The sequence below is a fragment of the Dermochelys coriacea genome, chromosome 4 (assembly GCF_009764565.3).
Source record: "Dermochelys coriacea isolate rDerCor1 chromosome 4, rDerCor1.pri.v4, whole genome shotgun sequence".
Lineage (NCBI taxonomy): Eukaryota > Metazoa > Chordata > Testudines > Dermochelyidae > Dermochelys > Dermochelys coriacea.
Window position 1 is genome coordinate 108,653,062 of NC_050071.1, and position 19,226 is coordinate 108,672,287.

Here is a 19,226-nt window from a genome sequence, read left to right on the forward strand (position 1 = left end):
GGAGAAAAGTTGTTCTCTCTTGCCACAGAGAGCAGGACAAGTGCCTATATGACTTAGGAGTGACACCCCATTTTCAAAAGTGAGTTAGGTGCCTAAGTCACTTAGGCACTTTTGAAAATTTTCTCCCTAGACTTCAAAAATGGTAAAATCCCTTCTCTATAAGGTATGTATTTTAAGATTACTGAGGATGGAAGGGTTTTTTCCTTTTGCAGACAGACTTCTGAAAAGTATTTTAAAATGTCAAGTTGTTTCTTAGAGAAATTCACAGGCATTGTGCATATTAACAGTGTATCTTAAAATGACTTATGTTACTTTTTCTTATTTGAACTATTTTATATGTTTATGCAACTATCCTTAAACAGTCTTAATAAAGTTCAGATATTACTTTCTCCAATTAGTGATTGTATTTTTTAAAAAAATTGTTAAAGGGTTTCTTTAAATATGTTGAGATTTTACAAAATCTCAATAAATCATTCCATGATTTAGTAGATTTACAGAACTTAAACATTCAAAAATTAAATTCCACAAAACGGGCTTCCCACCCAGCTTTAGTAAATAAAATAAATATATTTAATAAGTTCCCACCAACATTTTTATTTACAACTATTATCTATTGAATCCCCACAATGGTGCCTTATATAACAAAAAAAGACACAGTCACTGCCTTGCAGAGTTAACAATGTACTTCAGCAAGGTACTGAAGCATGTGCCTAATTTCAGTGGGATTACTCACATGCTTAAAATTTACCACATGCTTAAGTTCCTTGCTGAATCTCAATAATGTCTTGGGTGGACCATTACACATGCTGGATATCTTAACGACTTCAGTGGGACTCCACTCGGACATAAGATTCTGCCCCTTTTGATGATCCCTTTGCAGTATCAGAATCTAAATGACCTGACATGGCAAGCAAAGACATGGCATGGCAAGCATAGACAAATACCTAGGGTAAGGTAGTATAACAGAAGTTACAATCATACGTTTATAAGGTTCTTCAGTGTATGACATAATGATTCTTTTTTTCTTCCCCCCTGCACATACCAAAGACATTAATAAAACCACACCAATTTTCGTAGATACTTTATGCCTGGAAACTAGGTTGCAGTGATTTGAGGTTGCATCTGCACAACTTTAACTTTGGCCATTTCTTCACTACAGTAATTAATCATGCTGTCTTAACATGAGAAACAAATTAAATGTCCTATTTTTGTTTTTAAAAGAAGATAATACGAGCCTTAGTCTGCAATGCTTTCAAGCTCTGTTGGTTTGAATTTTTTTTAAATAGAGCATGTAAATTCCATAATCTGGAATGACAGAATATTACATCTATATTTATTCACAGAAGTGTTTATACTTGTACAGATTCATCAACTGAATTGAATGAACTATTACAAACCTGAGGTCTTCAGAAATTCCTTAATATCTTCCTTTAATGATTCAAGTTTAATTTCTGGTTTGTGCAGACTACCCTAATAAAGAAAAGAAAAAAAGCAGACGGGAGAGTAAGCTTTCTATTTTTAATTATGACATTAGATACATTTTTAGGACTACACAGGTAGAAGTAATATGCACAAGAGGAATGAGTTTCAACTGTTGTGGAAACCATGGTCTTAAATTTTCTGAGTTCAGCGCATAAGGAATCTCAACCATAACATTGCATTTGGAAGATAATAATGGGAGAGTTTGTCATACAAAGATGTAGTACACGGGAACTGTGAGTTGTAGACTTGTATATCGTAAGAGAGAAAGGAGCATATAAAGATGAAAGAACATTAAAATACAGGGGGAAAATAGATTTTTTTTATGCTCCAGAGGAACTGAAATAGCTTATTATAAAAATTCCCACAGCAACTCCATAATAATATAGCTCCTTTAAAAGAAAAAAATCCAGAGTTTGAATAAGCTTTGTCCAGACTAAACAAATCCTTTAGGGGCTGGAGCAGACCACTGCCAAACTTCCAGGCTAAACTCAAGCCTGGTCTACACATAAAGTTGTACTGGTACAACTAATGGTGTAATTTTATATCAATATAATTAAACCAGTGCGACTTTTTGTGAGGACTCTCTTTTATATCAGTTTAAACCTGACATATTGATTTAACTTGGACCTATAAATTTGGTGCTGGCTAAACCAATATAAGCAGTTTTAAATTGATATAAAAAATAGAGTCCAAAACAAAAGTTACATTGGTTTAATTAAACCAATTTAAAATTACACCATTACAACGTCTGTGTAGACAAAACATCAATCTTAAAGATGAAACAGGCCTCTACCTGAGCCAGTCTAACTTCAGTTCCAACCTAACCCTCCAAAAGCTATAGCTGGCTTCTACCTAAATGAGGTTTACAAACAGTGGTGGTTTCAGAGTAGCAGCCGTGTTAGTCTGTATTCGCAAAAAGAAAAGGAGTACTTGTGGCACCTTAGAGACTAACAAATTTATTAGAGCATAAGCTTTCGTGAGCTACAGCTCACTTCATCGGATGCATTTGGTGGAAAAAACAGAGGAGAGATTTATATACACACACACAGAGAACATGAAACAATGGGTTTATCATACACACTGTAAGGAGAGTGATCACTTAAGATAAGCCATCACCCACAGCAGGGGGGGGAAAGGAGGAAAACCTTCCATGGTGACAAGCAGGTAGGCTAATTCCAGCAGTTAACAAGAATATCAGAGGAACAGTGGGGGGTGGGGTGGGGGGGAGAAATACCATGGGGAAATAGTTTTACTTTGTGTAATGACTCATCCATTCCCAGTCTCTATTCAAGCCTAAGTTAATTGTATCCAGTTTGCAAATTAATTCCAATTCAGCAGTCTCTCGTTGGAGTCTGTTTTTGAAGCTTTTTTGTTGAAGTATAGCCACTCTTAGGTCTGTGATCGAGTGACCAGAGAGATTGAAGTGTTCTCCAACTGGTTTTTGAATGTTATAATTCTTGACGTCTGATTTGTGTCCATTCATTCTTTTACGTAGAGACTGTCCAGTTTGGCCAATGTACATGGCAGAGGGGCATTGCTGGCACATGATGGCATATATCACATTGGTAGATGCGCAGGTGAACGAGCCTCTGATAGTGCGGCTGATGTGATTAGGCCCTATGATGGTGTCCCCTGAATAGATATGTGGACAGAGTTGACAACGGGCTTTGTTGCAAGGATAGGTTCCTGGGTTAGTGGTTCTGTTGTGTGGTGTGTGGTTGCTGGTGAGTATTTGCTTCAGATTGGGGGGCTGTCTGTAAGCAAGGACTGGTCTATCTCCCAAGATCTGAGAGAGCGATGGCTCGTCCTTCAGGATAGGTTGTAGATCCTTGATGATGCGTTGGAGAGGTTTTAGTTGGGGGCTGAAGGTGATGGCTAGTGGCGTTCTGTTGTTTTCTTTGTTGGGCCTGTCCTGTAGTAGGTGACTTCTGGGTACTCTTCTGGCTCTGTCAATCTGTTTCTTCACTTCAGCAGGTGGGTATTGTAGTTGTAGGAATGCATGATAGAGATCTTGTAGGTGTTTGTCTCTGTCTGAGGGGTTGGAGCAAATGCGGTTATATCGTAGCGCTTGGCTGTAGACAGATTGACAGAGCCAGAAGAGTACAAGCCACAAGATAGCCCGGGTGGGGTGTGGGAGTAGGGTAGGAGGGAAGGAAAAGGCCACTTTAAAACTTCTTGAATGACAGCCTTCTGTTGCTTGGGCTGTCCACTGGGGTGGAGTGGTTGGGTGCCCGGAGCCTCCTCCCCCACGTTCTTGGGCATCTGGGTGAGGAGGCTATGGAACTTGGGGAGGAGGGAGGGCGGTTAAACAGAGGTTGCAGCAGTAGTCTGTGATCCTCCTGCCATTCATGAACCTCCACCAGATGCTGGAGCATGTCCTTTTGATCCCTCAGTAGCCCCAGCATTGCCTCATGCCTCCTCTGATCTTCCTGCCACCATCTTTCCTCACGTTTGTCGGCCACTTTCCTGTACTCTGCTATTGTGTCCGTCCACACATTCTGCTGAGTTCTGTCAGTGCTGGACGACTGCATGAGCTCAGAGAACATTTCATCACGTGTGCGTTTTTTCGACGCCTTATCTGAGATAGCCTTTGGGACAGAGGAGGGAGGCTTGAAACATTTGCAGCTGCTGGAGGGAAAAAAGGGAGTAAAGTATTTAAAAAATATACATTTTACAGAACAATGGCTATACTCTTTCACGGTGAACAACACTATTCACATTACATAGCACATGTGATTTTTGGTACAAGGTCGCATTTTGCATCTTATATTGAGTGCCTATGGCTTTGGTGTTAGAGATCACACACGCAGTGCCGGGCAACAGAATTTGGCTTGCAGGCGGCCATGGTAAGTCATAGTCTTTCAGCTTCTGCAACCTTCATAACAGCAGTGCCCTCCTCTCCCATACCAAGCAAAGCACATTGAGTTGGCCATTTAGTGCTACAGTTTTCCTGTTAACGTGCAGCAGCAGAAACCAAACTAACCCTCTGCCCCCCGCCATCCAATTCTCTGGGATGATTGCTTTACTCCTCACCCCACCACGTGGCTGGCATCAGGGAAGATCCCTGCTAGCCAAACGCGAACAGTTCAGTGCCAATGCCCCCCGCCACCATGTGGCTAACTGTGGGGAGGACTTCTTTTCAGCCACAGGCAAACAGCCCAGGAGGAACAGCCACCTCTGAATGTCCCCTTAATTAAATTCCCCTATTTCAACCAGGTTACCATGAACAATATCACTCTCCTGAGGAAAACACAGAGAGATAAAGAACGGATGTTGCTTGAATGCCAGCAAACACCGGGACCATACGCTGCCAGGCTTTGTCATGCAATGATATCAGATTACTCGCTTCTAGCATGGCGTGGTAAAGTGTCCTACCCTGGAGGACGGAATAAGGCTGCTCTCCCCAGAAAACTTCTGCAAAGACTTTTAGAGTACCTCCAGGACAGCTTCATGGAGATGTCCCTGGAGGATTTCTGCTCCACCCCCAGACACGTTAACAGACTTTTCCAGTAGCTGTACTGGCCACGAATGCATCCCAAGTCCTCAGGGCTACTTAATCATTAAAAAACACTTGCTTTTATAACATATATTATAATTTTAAAAGGTACACACACCAGAGGTCCCTTCTCCAGCTTCGTTGGGTTGGGAGGGTATTTCAGTCAGGGTGATAAAAAGATCCTGGCTGTCGGGGAGAACGGTGTGCTGTGTGCTCTCCTCAAGCTCATCCTCCTCCTCCTCCTCCTCCTCCTCATCTTCCCTGTCCACAAAATCCTCAGGCATGGCAGAGAGTACCCTATCATTGGAGTCCACGGACAGGGGTGGGGTAGTGGTGGTGGCCCCCCCAGAATTGCATGCAGCTCAGCGTAGAAGCAGCATGTCTGGAGCTCTGTTCCAGAGCGTCCGTTTGATTCTTTGGTTTTCTGGTACGCTTGTCTGAGCTCCTTAAGTTTCACACGACACTGTGTTGCATCCCTGCTGTAGCCTCTGTCCCTCACGGCCTCGGAGATTTTTTTCAGAGTAGCAGCCGTGTTAGTCTGTATTCGCAAAAAGAAAAGGAGTACTTGTGGCACCTTAGAGTCTCTAAGGTGCCACAAGTACTCCTTTTCTTTTTGCGAATACAGACTAACACGGCTGCTACTCTGAAACCTGTGATTATGCAAGGCACTGAATTTAGCCGTATAGAGTGGAAATCTGTCAACTTCATGAAAAAACTCGCACAGATACAGACAGACATCATCTTCCTCTCCAAATGCAAACAGATGGACATCATACCGAAAGGACTGAAGGTAAAAAATCCATTACAATCTACATACCACACAGACTATGCTGACAGCTTGTGCCACACACTCTCAAGGAAACTGCGGAACCAACTGATCAACATCCTCTACAGCAAACAGGGAAAGATTAAGAATGAGCTCTCAATTTTTTTTTAAAATAGTCTCTAAGGTGCCACAAGTACTCCTTTTCTTTTTGGAGATTTTTTGAAATGTTTTGGCATTTCGTCTTTTGGAACGTAGTTCTGATAGCACGGATTCCTCTCCCCATACAGCGATCAGATCCAGTACCTCCCGTTCGGTCCGTGTTTGAGCTCTTTTTCGAGTCTGGGATTGCATGGTCACCTGTGCTGATGAGCTTGCCTGGCCAAACAGGAAATGAGATTCAAAAGTTCCCGGAGCTTTTCCTGTACACCTGGCCAGTGCATCTGAGTTGAGAGTGCTGTCCAGAGCTGTCATAATGGTGCACTGTGGGATAGCTCCCAGAGGCCAATACCTTCAAATTGCATCCACACTAACACTAATTCGAAACAGCAATGTTGATTTCAGCACTAAACCCCTCACTGGGGAGGAGTACAGAAATCGGTTTTAAGAGCCCTTTATGTCGAAAAAAATGGCTTCGTTGTATGGACGGGTTCAGGGTTAATTCAATTTAACGCTGCTAAATCCGACATCAACTCGTAGTGTAGACCAGGCCTAACTCTCCCCATGCACTGTATGGGAAGGCTGGGTGCCAAACTGTGGGCTGTGAATTCCAGTGGGCAGGAGGGGCACTTAGGAGTTAATTTAAGTCTCCTTTGTGAATCTAGCCTTCGGTTCCTACCCTCTAGTTACTGTGGCTCAGAGGTATATTCAAACCTTTTTAATACTCTTGGGTTAAAGTTAATCTGCGATCAGAGTGAATTATCAAAGATAACTCTGAATTTTTATGCAGGGCTCTAGCTTCTCACATCAACTTGATGCTGAAGAGTCCGGTAAAATAAGTTGCTGTTTCCACTGTGTGCTTGACAACTTAATTATCCTAAATGCTATAAATAATATATCATACATGAAAATTCAAGAAATAAAGGAGAAGTCTTCTCTTCTTTACAGTCCCCTTTTCCTTCTTGTACCCCAAAACATAACCGACTGGTATCTCTACTCAGAGTCCAAAGACTAAACATTCATAAACATCATTCTTAAGAAACCCAGTTTTTTCAAAAGTTCCGTAAGTTGATAACAGAAACCGTTCTTTTTTACCTGCTAGAACTAAAAAAAAAATAAAAACATTCATGAGTATAGCAAGAATTTTGTTGTTATTTTAAATATTAGTTCCCCAATGTTTTAATTAGGCTCAGTAAATATCACTAACTCTAAAAAACTCTGGACACTAATTTTAAGGGGGCACTATGTGGACACAAATCTTTTGATTTACATTCTGACATTTGTCTGATATTGTACATGCACATGCATGTGCATACAAAATTTTGAAGAATGGATTTTGAGTGATTTGAGGGTTTACAATGTTATTTACAGAGAACTCCCAAAGTGATTTTTTATATTTTTTAAAAACAAATAAGAGCTAAAAGTAACTAAAATAAAAGTTAAGTTTTCTCTTGGAAGAATTTAGATCAGCAACAAAATAGATCTCAATATCGTTGAGATTTATCTAAAATTGGTTTCATGTAGAGATGTTCAATTCTGCAGTTAGTACAGATTTATTTATACTGCAATGTGGAGGTCAGAAACAGAATGTAACTAACAAGCAGACCAGAACATAGATCATGTTCCAGAGATAAATAGGAGTTGAGGTGCCTTGCATAAGAATAGCAAGATTTTGTACACAATCTGCAGCTTCAAAGTTAGCCAATTTAATGGTCTGATTAGGCAGTAATTTGAGATTAACGACAACAAAATTCAACAAATCACAAAAACAAAACAGAGAAGGCCTGGATTCCCCCCCCCCCCAAAAAAAAACATTACAACCATCCAGTATAGAGAAAACTTGAACACAGATCACAGTTTTGGCAGAAAAGATAAAACAAGTGAGATCTATAGTGTTTGTAAGGGGAGGATAATTGTGAGGTTCATAAATTAACTCAGGATCAAAGAGAATGCACATATTTCTAGAAAAACCCAGGATCCAAAGGTAACCTCTTAAAAAGCAAGAATAAATGATGGAACAATAGCAATCAGGGCCAAGAAACACTACCTCAACTTCGTCTGTATTCATTTAAACTACAAATCCCCAAAACCAGCTAATCACATTTAGAAATGTTTTTGTAGGTAGACATCAAATAATGTCAAGTTCAAGACGCTCTCTTTCACCTTTACAAAGCTTCATCCTACTCTACATCTCTATACCTTCATCTGCTAAGTACTCGCAATATTTAAACTCTGGCCAATCTGCCTTCTTCTTGCCCTATTTGTCTCTTTTACCTTCTCCATATGATTGGAATAATCTCTCTACTATTATATACCAAGCTCCTTCCTTCTCCCTCCACAATCTTCTAAAATCCACCTGTTCTGTCAAGTTTTTAAGAGAGACTGGGCTGTGGCCATTATGTTCTCTTCTGTTTGTACTGTTGGTTTTCACTTATATATCTATATTATAAATCTTCTTTTGTGTTTGGTAGTGACCTACATAGCCCTTACAACACTATGTTCATTTACTTATCTATATAAACAAGAGAGCAGAAGATACAGATCTGGAACAGCAGACAAATTATATTTAACAATTTTATATAATTATGATTGATAATACAGATTTTTATGTTTAAGTTTTTTATTTTTATCTATTTAAATTTCACAATTGTGGGAAATTATGGAGGAGGCTAGACAATGGCTAGTCAGACAACTACTTAGTGACAGAAAATGTTGAGATTCAAAAAGTTCAAACTTTATAATACACAAATTGTCAGCATCATATGTCAAAATATACAAAGTAAATATCATTAAATCAAATTCTAGCAGCATTTTTCTTAGTTTGGCTATCTGTAAATTACCTTTTTCACTGATGGAAATTTTTTTGTCAGCTTGTGTGTGTACATCGAAATGGACATTTATCAATAAAAATCTAATCCTTTCAAGACTATTTAATAACAATGAAATTCAGGGACAGCACTAATAGACATAAAGAAAATAATATAGGGTCCAACTCATAATCCTGTCAGAAACCTACACTGACATAAAAGTGAAATGGCATGATCCCAAGCAGAACCCAACAATTTAAGAGCTATAAATTAAATCAATAGAACACCGAATCATGGAACTCAAAAGTGGACAGCCACGGAACATAGCCTTGTCTAATACAGGAATACTAACAAAAGTAAGGCAGATAACCATTTAAAAACATTATTTATACAACATAAGGGACACTGTCAATTTAAATATTGTCCACAATTTAAATTTTTTTAAAAAGAAATTATAAAATGTAATAGCAAAATAAATGTTTTCATAATGTCTTTAAAGTTTGAAACCCAGAACTAAGAACCTGAAAATAAAACTGATAAACTAGAAAAAAGTTAAAAAGTTAAAAATTGACTTTACTGATTTTATTACCAAGCCATGAGAAAGGTATAAAGAAAAAAAGATAGTAACAAAAACTGGAGTTTTAAAATTATTTCTGTATTAACAATCTAAGAACTGTTAGAAACATAAAAAAATTGTTTGTTTACAATATCTTCAAGTTGACAGCATTTATTTATATAGCCAGTTCTATTAAATAACCATCTCTAAAATAAATCCAGACTAATACAGGCAATGCAAATTATTAACCTGAAGGAATGACCAAAACACGGTCCTTCAAAATGTTAAACATGTGTGTAAATGTTTGCAGGATCAGGGCCCTGACTCAGAACAATGCACTTCAGAAACGAACAGGTGTAAAATAAGCTGCTATAAAGAAACCAGAAATGTAGCTTGCTTACTTTAAACAAGATTTTTTAAAAAGCCTATTTAAAAAAAAAAAAATCAAATAGAAAGGCCCACAAGAAAACAATCAAGACATTAACAAGCAATGTAAAGTAAATAAAAGTTCTCAAAAGAACCTACAGAGAATAGGATCATGAAAACAGATATTGCCATGAACAATAAGACAAGATGTCATCCACAAGAAAAAGAGGTGGGGGGACGGAATACATGAAGACAGAGTTTTAGGCTACAAATTCATTTCAGGCCATAATGTTTGTGGCTGTTCCACCTCAAACAATCCACAGGACAGGAGGTCCACTAAGGAGATACGCATTAGATGTAGAGTGCAGTGAGAACAAATTTCAGAGTAGCAGCCGTGTTAGTCTGTATTCGCAAAAAGAAAAGGAGGACTTGTGGCACCTTAGAGAGTCACAAATTTATTTGAGCATAAGCTTTTGTGAGCTACAGCTCACTTCGACTCCTTTTCTTTCAGTGAGGACAAAAGATCACAATTATTACAGCATCATTTTCTGGTGCATATTTCATTTATTTTCCTTCCTTTCCACCAAATCCTTATGTTCTGAGGGGAAACCGCAGGCGAAGAGGGAGTTAAAAAAACCCGCATGTCAAATTAAGGATTAAAAAACGACCCAATTCATTTGGTAGAGCAATATGAATGAGTGCGACTTTAAGCATATTGTTAATACACACACAGCAAAATCCTCCCTCCCCAGAGGGAGTGGATATAAATACTACCCTGACACTTAAGCAGCGAGTCTCCTGGCCCTGCAGAAGGGTGAAAGGTTTAGAGCAGGTTTGACTCCCTCTGCTCTGGGCAGAAACAGGGTTCCCACGTTCATGCCGCCCTGCGGCATCCGCCCAGCAGTGTCAGGGGCGAGTGCCGGCTGTGCGCGTCCCGCCAAGGGGGGAAGGGAGGACAAGCGGCCGGGGTGAGGGGCGGGATGGAGAGAGGGACACGGAGAAAGGCCGTGGGGGAAGGAAGCAGAAAGGGAGACAGACGCATGGCAGGACGGACGGGGTGGAGCGGGTCAGGCAGACAGCGGCGGGGAGGACAGCCAAGGGCTGGGGACTGGGCTCACCCGGGCCTGCCGCTCCAGCTGGGAGTGGAGGCTGGAGCCCTTCAGCCGCTGCACGATCTGAGCGATGGCCAAGGAGAGCCCGGTGTCTTGCTCCAGCATCATCCCGGCGCACACCGCACACGGGACTTGTGCCCGGCCAGCACTCCTCGTCGCCGCAGCGGGACCAATTAAAGGGGGACACCCTCGCTCCCTCCTGCCCCTCTCCCGCTACTTCATGACGGCGTTACCAGGCAACTAAGGGAGCGGAAAGCGGCGCTCGGCTGCGGATTCCGGCTGGAAAGTGGCTCCCCAGAGCAGAGTTCCGGATTCCGGGCCTTCCCCCGCGTTGTTCTGCTCTAGCCCAGAGCACCATAAAGACAGGGTGACATGAGTGCTGGTCCTGGCTATACCAAAGGTAAAACTAGCCTTCACTGCAAAAGTCCAGTATTTCACCCTCAGCAGGGGACAGGCTTCCAGCCCCACCTGCTGTCCAGAATAAGAGACACCCCCCACCCCCCGCACAGATGGCAGCATTCACAAGTGTCACCACCAATGTGTTCCACCTACGGGTCCAGTCACCATGACAGGGTGCTTGCTCTCCACCCCACCTGCCTCACACACTGTTCCTACGTCTAGTGTTACACTTTCCTCACCCCTACGAGCCTACTGCCTCACCACAGCACCCCATGGCAAAGCCATGACATATGATCCCTGGGCTTTGCATGCCATCCTGGGCTGGGACCACATGGTAATTAAAGCATTGGGGTGCTTAGAATTGGGAGGCCTAATCTGTACTCTTAGCTCTGCCACTGACTTCCTCTGAGTCTTTGGCAAGACATTTAGGCCTGGCATAAAAAATGAGATTGACCTAGCTATGGCACTCAAGGCTGTGAAAAATTTTATGCCCCAAGTGCTAGGCCTAGGAAGAATTATTCTATCACTGTAGCTACAGCCTATTGCTGGAAAACCCCCACCCATTGAAAAAGGAAGTATCTACACTACAGCAGCATAGATGCAGCTACAGTGACCTCTCACATATTCCTGGAATACGGGACATTCCAGTACTTCTGGGAATGGCCCCCGCTGGCCTGACCTTGGACATTCGGTAAGGGTTACCATATTTCAAGTTCCCAAATAGAGAAAACTACCAGGGAGCATTGGAGGGGGAAGGAGGGTTCAATTTTTATGGCAATATCATGCCACCCTTACTTCTGCACTGCTGCTTGCAGTGGTGCTGCTTTCAGAGCTGGGCGGCTGGTCAGGAGCTGCCGCTCTCCAGCCCCCCAGCTCTGAAAGCAGCGCCACTAGCAGCAGCAGCGCTGAAGTAAGGGTAGCAAACCAGTAAACATACACACTGTAATTAGGACATTCCAGGAATTGCAATTCTACCAGAAACAATGTTGGAAAAAGGATGAGCAAGAAAAAATCATGGACCTTTGTTCATATTTCAAAAATCTGCTCAGACGGAGATCAGAGGACCAAAAAGGAGGCCATATCTGGGAAAATCTGGATGTAAAGTAACCCTCCACTTGATATGTCTGCAATCATGCTGTACAGGGAACATCATTTTTAAAAGCATGTCACTGCACCCCTGCCCCCCCCCCCCCCGCATGATTTTGCATACAAGGTCACACCAGCCTCGAGGGGAGCAGCACGCTCTTCAAAAGAATGTCCCCCAGCCGATACTGGACCACATCTGTTCTTGTCTGGGGACAAACCCTAGAAAAGCAGGACTGTCTGGTTTAATACCAGATGAATGGCCTGCCAAGCTGTAGCTCTGCGTTTGTTGTTCTTGTACTGTAGACATAGCCTTAGCCATTCTGTACCTCAATTTCCTACTAAAACTTGCTAAAGTTTCACACAATATAACAAATCAGAAGTGGGTGTTGGGAAGCCAGGGGAGGTGGCTTGAAGAATGAAATTCAATAATCTTTAACAAACCAAAATTTGACTTTAAAAAGACAGCAATCAGCATTACCCAGAATCGTTAACAAGCAGTCTAAATGGATAGTTATCCTGTTTTTCTATGAGCTCTAAACTTATGAACAAGTTTTTTCATTACTTTGTCACAGTCTCTCTCTCTCTCTCTTTTGGAATTAGATATGTCCCCATCTTTGCACAGTGGGAGCATGTCTCACCACTGCTACCAAATGTTGTTTTCAAGTAAGATAATCTGATAGATTTTAAAGTGATCAATGGGAACAATGGTCCAACCAGGCTGAATCCTCCCTAACTGTCTTAAAAATAAAATGTTTGTCAAGCAAAGTGGCACTTATTTTTTACCCCAGACATTTGTCACTGCTATGTACTGCTTACCGGTCCATTAAAAATGGATGTGAACGTCTTTAGAAGATAGAGGCAAAGGTAACATATGAAGTGTCAAGATGAAGTCTCAAATATTGGTGGAAATACTGTTTGAAAGAAGGTTTCCTTTAGAAAATAGATGTTTGATTCAATGAGTTGATGCTTGAGCACCTTCTACTCCCATAGAGCTTAATGGAAGTGGAGTATACTCAACCTGTCTTCAGAGGTGTTCAACATTTCACAATACACTATAGCAAAATTATTCCTAACAATCTCAGTTATGGCCCAATCATGCAAGTATATCATTGTTGTTATTTTCTCCAATAGGACTACATGTATGAGTAAGGATTGATGAGGCCCACAATATTTTGATGTAGCTGACAACATATCAGGTCTTACAAAAATTACAAAATAGAAAAAAAGGGGCAATTTCTGTCAATGATTCACCTTTATCAACTTTAAGAAATACTAAAATCACTGCAAAGAAACATGGCACCATATCTTTACAAGTTTTCATATTTTATTTTAAATAACCAATTCCTGTTGTGTAATGAGATTTTTTTTGCTAATACCATAGATGCAGTCTGCAGAATGTAGGAAAGATTGCATCATATATTTTGAATTATTAAGGCAGAAAAGATCTCTTATTGCAAAGACTATTCTTTATGAAAAGTAATATATTTTATCTAATAGATGTCTGAACATGAAAGCAAGATTTCCCTACGAATAATTACAAGGCTTAATACTCTAGTTTAGAGAATTTGACAATGCTTCTGTTCTTGATTTTAAATATATTATTTGTCTTCACAGGCTTTACATAAATTGAAGCCTTCTGTTGACAATAACTTATTTTTATATTGAGAAGATGTGGCTTGGGAAATAATGTCAACTACTTTTTCATATTCATTTTAAATAACATGTAGCAATTTTGAGTTATCAAGCTTGTAAAACAGGTATGTGCACAGAGGTCCTGATTCTCCAGTCATGTTAGTTTTATAACCATACTCGACTAACATCAATAATGTATTCTCTGTCTAAGATAGGGGCAGATTCTTTTATGGAATATTTAATCAAAGTTTAAAATAATCTGGTATATATTTGTTCAGTGCCTGGAATACATATATTCTATTATAAAGCAGTATCAGCGTGAGCGTCAAACCTTCAGCTTCAATAGTCCTTATGCAGGGCCTTGTGCTCGTTAATCAAAAAAAATTCTCTTTGACGTCAGTTCAGTCACTGACTTTAATGGGAATCTGATAGAGTAAGTACTCCTGGGGGAATTCTACACCAAAAAATTAAAAATTCTGCACACATTTTAAAATTCTGCAAAATTCTGCATATTTTATTTGTCAAACTAACACAATATAAACAGGCCAGTTTCAATTATTTTGGTAATTTATTTCAAAATACTTGTTGCCAAGTATGTCTGTAACAATACAGACACAAAAAAAGATTCCTTACTAGGCATGTTAATACAGAACTTTGAGTAATTCATTTAAACTACAATACAGAAACATATAGCTGCACCCCTTAGAAGCAGTGTAAAGGCTTGGGGGAGTCAGGCATAATGGAAGAGCTGAGGGAGAGGGAAGGAGCTTGGGAGTAAACCTGGAGTGTTGTTGGGTGTGGGTAAGAGAAGTATGGAAGTTTCAGGGGAAGGGGCGGGATTGTTAGGGAGTTGGGGAGCCTCCTCCATGTAGACCCTGGCTGATCCCGAGCCTCTCCCATTCAGTCAGGCACATCTGCCCCTGTGCCCATGTGTCCCTGCACCCCCACATCCCCATCCGGTCTTGGAGGCCTCCACCGCATGTAGCCTTGGAACCCCTATCCCACTGTGACCTTGGAGCCCTCCTACCCCACATGCCCAGGTGCTCCAGGGAACCCCCTCCCATTCAGCTCCTGGCTCAATGCTGTCACCCCACTAGCTCCTGAGCCCCTGCCCCAGTCTGTCCCCCAACTAATCCCTCTGAACCATAGTCTGTGACCCACCCCAGCAGCATCGTGTGCCCCATTCTGTCTCCTAACCTAGCTCCACTGGCAGACTGCTATAACGAATGCAGCCAGTTCAGGAGCCTCAGTGACCACTGATGGGTTAAAGGCAGAACTGAAGCACTTCTTGGGCAGAATGTATTTTCTGCAGGAAACAAAATTCTGCACCATACATGAATTCTGCACGTGTACAGTGGCACAGAATTCCCACAGGAGTAAGGAAGGACTGCAGGATCTGTCATGTTAGTTCCAGAATTTCTGTCATTCCTATAACAGGGCTTTGGTGATTGATCATAGTTAAAGAGGACCAGTCTTCTCCCTGCATGAAAGTATATTTCATTATTTTATGGTTTCAGAGTAGCAACCGTGTTAGTCTGTATTCGCAAAAAAGATAAGGAGTACTTGTGGCACCTTAGAGACTAACAAATTTATTTGAGCATAAGCTTTCGTGAGCTACATCCGATGTTGCATCCGATGAAGTGAGCTGTAGCTCACAAAAGCTTATGCTCAAATAAATTTGTTAGTCTCTAAGGTGCCACAAGTACTCCTTTTCATTATTTTATGAGGAATCGGCAGGCATTCTGACATATGACAGATGAGGCTGAATTATTTACCTAAAGTTTACCAGGCATTTCAGTTAAAAAATTTGTTTATTAAAATATTTTCAAATAAAGATTACAAATTAAAGAATGATCCAAGGAAAGCTACACAATCTCTTAGGGATTTGGGGTCCTTTCCTGATGGTTTATGAGCTCAGAGGATAACTTCAGTGACTATCAAACGGAGAACATCTAGTTTTGCTTCTGTTATCAAGATTCCTGCGACATCCTCTACCTTTAATCTTGAATTTAACTTTTGCTCCCTTAAAAAAAAAAAAGGACAACTAGAAGCATTTGAAAAATTAGCTACAAAATGGAAACACTAAATGAGCAGAACAGAAGAGCTTTCATAAATTTCTCTTAGTTTTATCTTCTGTGATAGAGTTTTCTTCTCCTTGGAGGAATGAATACTTTTATACCACCTAAAGAAGGCACAGGACACTGACTGAAAATCTTAACCAACTATGGACTAGCATCTCATCTTATAGCTCTCGCTCAGTGGCATAGCATCTGTCATAAATATAAAGGGAAGGGTAAACACCTTTAAATCCCTCCTGGCCAGAGGAAAAACCCTTTCACCTGTAAAGGGTTAAGAAGCTAAGACAACCTCGCTGGCACCTGACCAAAATGACCAATGAGGAGACAAGATACTTTCAAAGCTGGGGGGTGGGGGTAAACAAAGGGTTCTCTCTGTTTGTGTGTTGTTTTTGTTGGGACCAGAGCAGGAATGGAGGTCAGTACTCTTGTAAAGGGTTAATCAGCAATCTAGTTAGATATGCATTAGATTCTGTTTTATTTAAATGGCTGATAAAATAAGTTGTGCTGAATGGAATGTATATTCCTGTTTTTGTGTCTTTTTGTAACTTAAGGTTCTGCCTAGAGCGAGTCTCTATGTTTTGAATCTGATTACCCTGTAAGATATTTACCATCCTGATTTTACGGAGGTGATTCTTTTACTTTTTCTTCAATCAAAATTCTTCTTTTAAGAACCTGATTGCTTTTTCATTGTTCTTAAGATCCAAGGGTTTGGGTCTGTGTTCACCTATGCAAATTGGTGAGGATTTTTATCAAGCCTTCCCCAGGAAAGGGGGTGTAGGGTTTGGGGGAATTTTGGGGGAAAAAACGTTTCCAAGTGGGCTCTTTCCCAGTTATATTTGTTAGATGCTTGGTGGTGGCAGCAATAAAGTCCAGGGACAAAAGGTAAAATAGTTTGTACCTTGGGGAAGTTTTAATCTAAGCTAGTAAAAATAACCTTAGGGGGGTTTTCATGCAGGTCCCCACATCTGTACCCTAGAGTTCAGAGTGGGGAAGGAATCTTGACAGCATCTTAAAGAATCCTGACTGAAACTGAAAATCAGTGTCCTACCTTAGTCCAACACAAATTAACTCAAGAAGAAACTGCAAAACTGAGTTCTAATTTTTGACACACTTTCCCCATTATATACAAATAGTTTATAAACATACACATTAGTGTCAACTGGCATGAAAAGAATGAGCAGTAAAGTCCTATGATAGATTAAACCACTTAAGATATAAACAGAGTAGGAATACATAGACAATTCTTACTGTGGAAAGAGGTTCATAACAGTGGGATGCTCCAGAAATCCAAGATAGCATAGTTGTAGTTCAATATATTTATTAACATGAAAATGGAATGATGATGCGACATGGGGCCAGAAAGGGTTGCACAACTATCAGGCTAATTGGCCCAGATTCAACCTTTAGAGATATATTAGGCGATAATGTTTGTTTTTGTGTGTTTACATATATACTGTTAGAGTTTAACAATGTAACCAAACAGTTACTGGCTAGCGCTGTATTCTGTTAATTCAGATATCAAAAGAAGATATCAACATGTAAATGAATTATAAATGTAATGATATCACTGTCTTAATTTCTCTTTGAAGTTTGTGGTAAATCACAGATTGAGGTCTCCAGTTCCATTCAGGATCACCCTAATATTGGACATTAGCCTGAACCTATGGAGTAATTCTAAAAGAACTTTTTGCATCTCTAATGCTTACCGTCGCTACTGTGAAACGGACCTAAGAATTTTATTCAAGTCTGTATGGGTAATGATCTTTTAACCAATACTCTCTCTTTCTTTTTTTAATAAATTTTAGTTTAGTTAATAAGAAATGGTGATAAGCGTGTATTTGGATAAGATCTGAAATATTCATTAACCTGGAGGATTATGTTTCTGATCCTTGGAGATTGGTAGAACTTTTAATATGATGAACAAAATTTTCAGTAATCCTCATCATATTTGACTTGACTGTCTGGGTGGGCGCCCAAGGCTGGGTTGCTTTATGGGAGCTGTGTTTTGGCTTCTTGATAACCAGTAAGATATTGTAGAAGCTGTTTTGTTGCTGCCTTGGTGAAGCTAAGTATTGGAATAACTACCAGTTTGGAGGATTGTCTGGCCCATTCTTTGCAGTTTGCCCTAATTAAGCAATCTCAGTGTGGCTCCCCTTGTCCCCCTGTCACAGATGAGATGGAAAATATGTTGATAGCATGGTGCTGGATTCTGCATATTTTGGCAAAACTCCAATTGACTTCAAGAGATACAGGGCTAAGGGCAAACTTACTAAGGCCATGTTTACCTATATAGCACTGCAGCAGAGCCTGGAGCCCTGGCAAAAACCTCCCTCTCTCCCCTCCCCATGGGGCTGAAGCCCGAAGCCCTGGTGCCCTACCTCCTTCCCCCGTGGGACAGAAGCCACGAGACCAGCCACAGCTGATGCCCCAAATGTGTGGGGGAGCCCTCCAGGAAAGTATGATCATTTAAGCTCTGAAGGTAACAAGGATCAACAGTAGTAAGGGAAGTACTACACAAACTTAAGTTTATGTCACTTTTCCCAGTTGTCAGGACTGCAAAATAAGCATCTGACAGGATGAAAGAAGGACATTAAAAAGGAAAACGTTTTTCAGGATACATCTACACTTCAATAAAAGCCCCGCAGCACTGAGTCTCAGTCTGGGTCAGTTCACTCAGGCTCATGGGGTTCAGACTGCGGGGCTAAAAATTTTAGTGTAGATGTTTCCCAGTTCAAAAAATAAATAAGGAAAGAGAAGTCTAGAAAAATATCTGTTTTTGTCAAATGCTTGTTAAAGAACAATTGGCAGTAAGTGATTTCAGCCACAGGACTTTATATAACATGTTTCAAAAATGTTTTTGTCTTACTTATAAACCCATTAAAATATTGTTATAAAGAAATATTGAGAGAACCCTAATTTAACAGCCCTAATGAGAAGTGCTATAATAAGAAGTGAATTACAAAGCACTTTGTTCCTGGATTTTGCCTGTCTCTTTTTTCAAATGTTGAGCGTTCTCCTTGGCAGTTTTAAAAAATTCTGTGATATAAACAAAGACTGAATAATGAAAATGAATTTATGTCTTACATCCTTTCAATCACATTAACTACCTGCACTATATAATATTGTATAAACATTGGCAAACGATCCAAAACTACCTACAGTAATTCTTCCTCAGAATGCATTTTCTTAATGATAATCTAGACAAAAGCATCACCCCTAAGACTCATAGTAATAGCTTTTAAAAGCCTTTCCATGGTAAAACTCTGGAAATTCTTACTCTTTGTCAGTGT

At 40.4% G+C, this 19,226-nt stretch overlaps 1 protein-coding gene across 5 annotated transcripts in view; it reads right to left on the minus strand.

Moving 5' to 3' along the window:
* Positions 1 to 10,969, minus strand: part of TBC1D19 (TBC1 domain family member 19) — a 114,420-nt gene extending 103,451 nt beyond the window's left edge. For 4 of the 5 annotated variants that reach the window (XR_006281171.1, XR_006281170.1, XM_043514047.1 and 1 more), the window contains exons 1-2: positions 10,748 to 10,969; positions 1,398 to 1,470 (exon numbers count right to left, since the gene is read on the minus strand). Coding sequence is in view for 3 of the 5 variants with exons in the window: in XM_043514047.1 (XP_043369982.1) it covers positions 1,398 to 1,470; positions 10,748 to 10,849 (175 nt within the window). In the remaining 2 variants the exon portion in view is untranslated. The remainder of the gene's footprint in view (positions 1 to 1,397; positions 1,471 to 10,747) is intronic. The other variant, XM_043514046.1, reaches the window with a different exon arrangement.
* Between the last annotated feature and the right edge of the window lie 8,257 nt (positions 10,970 to 19,226).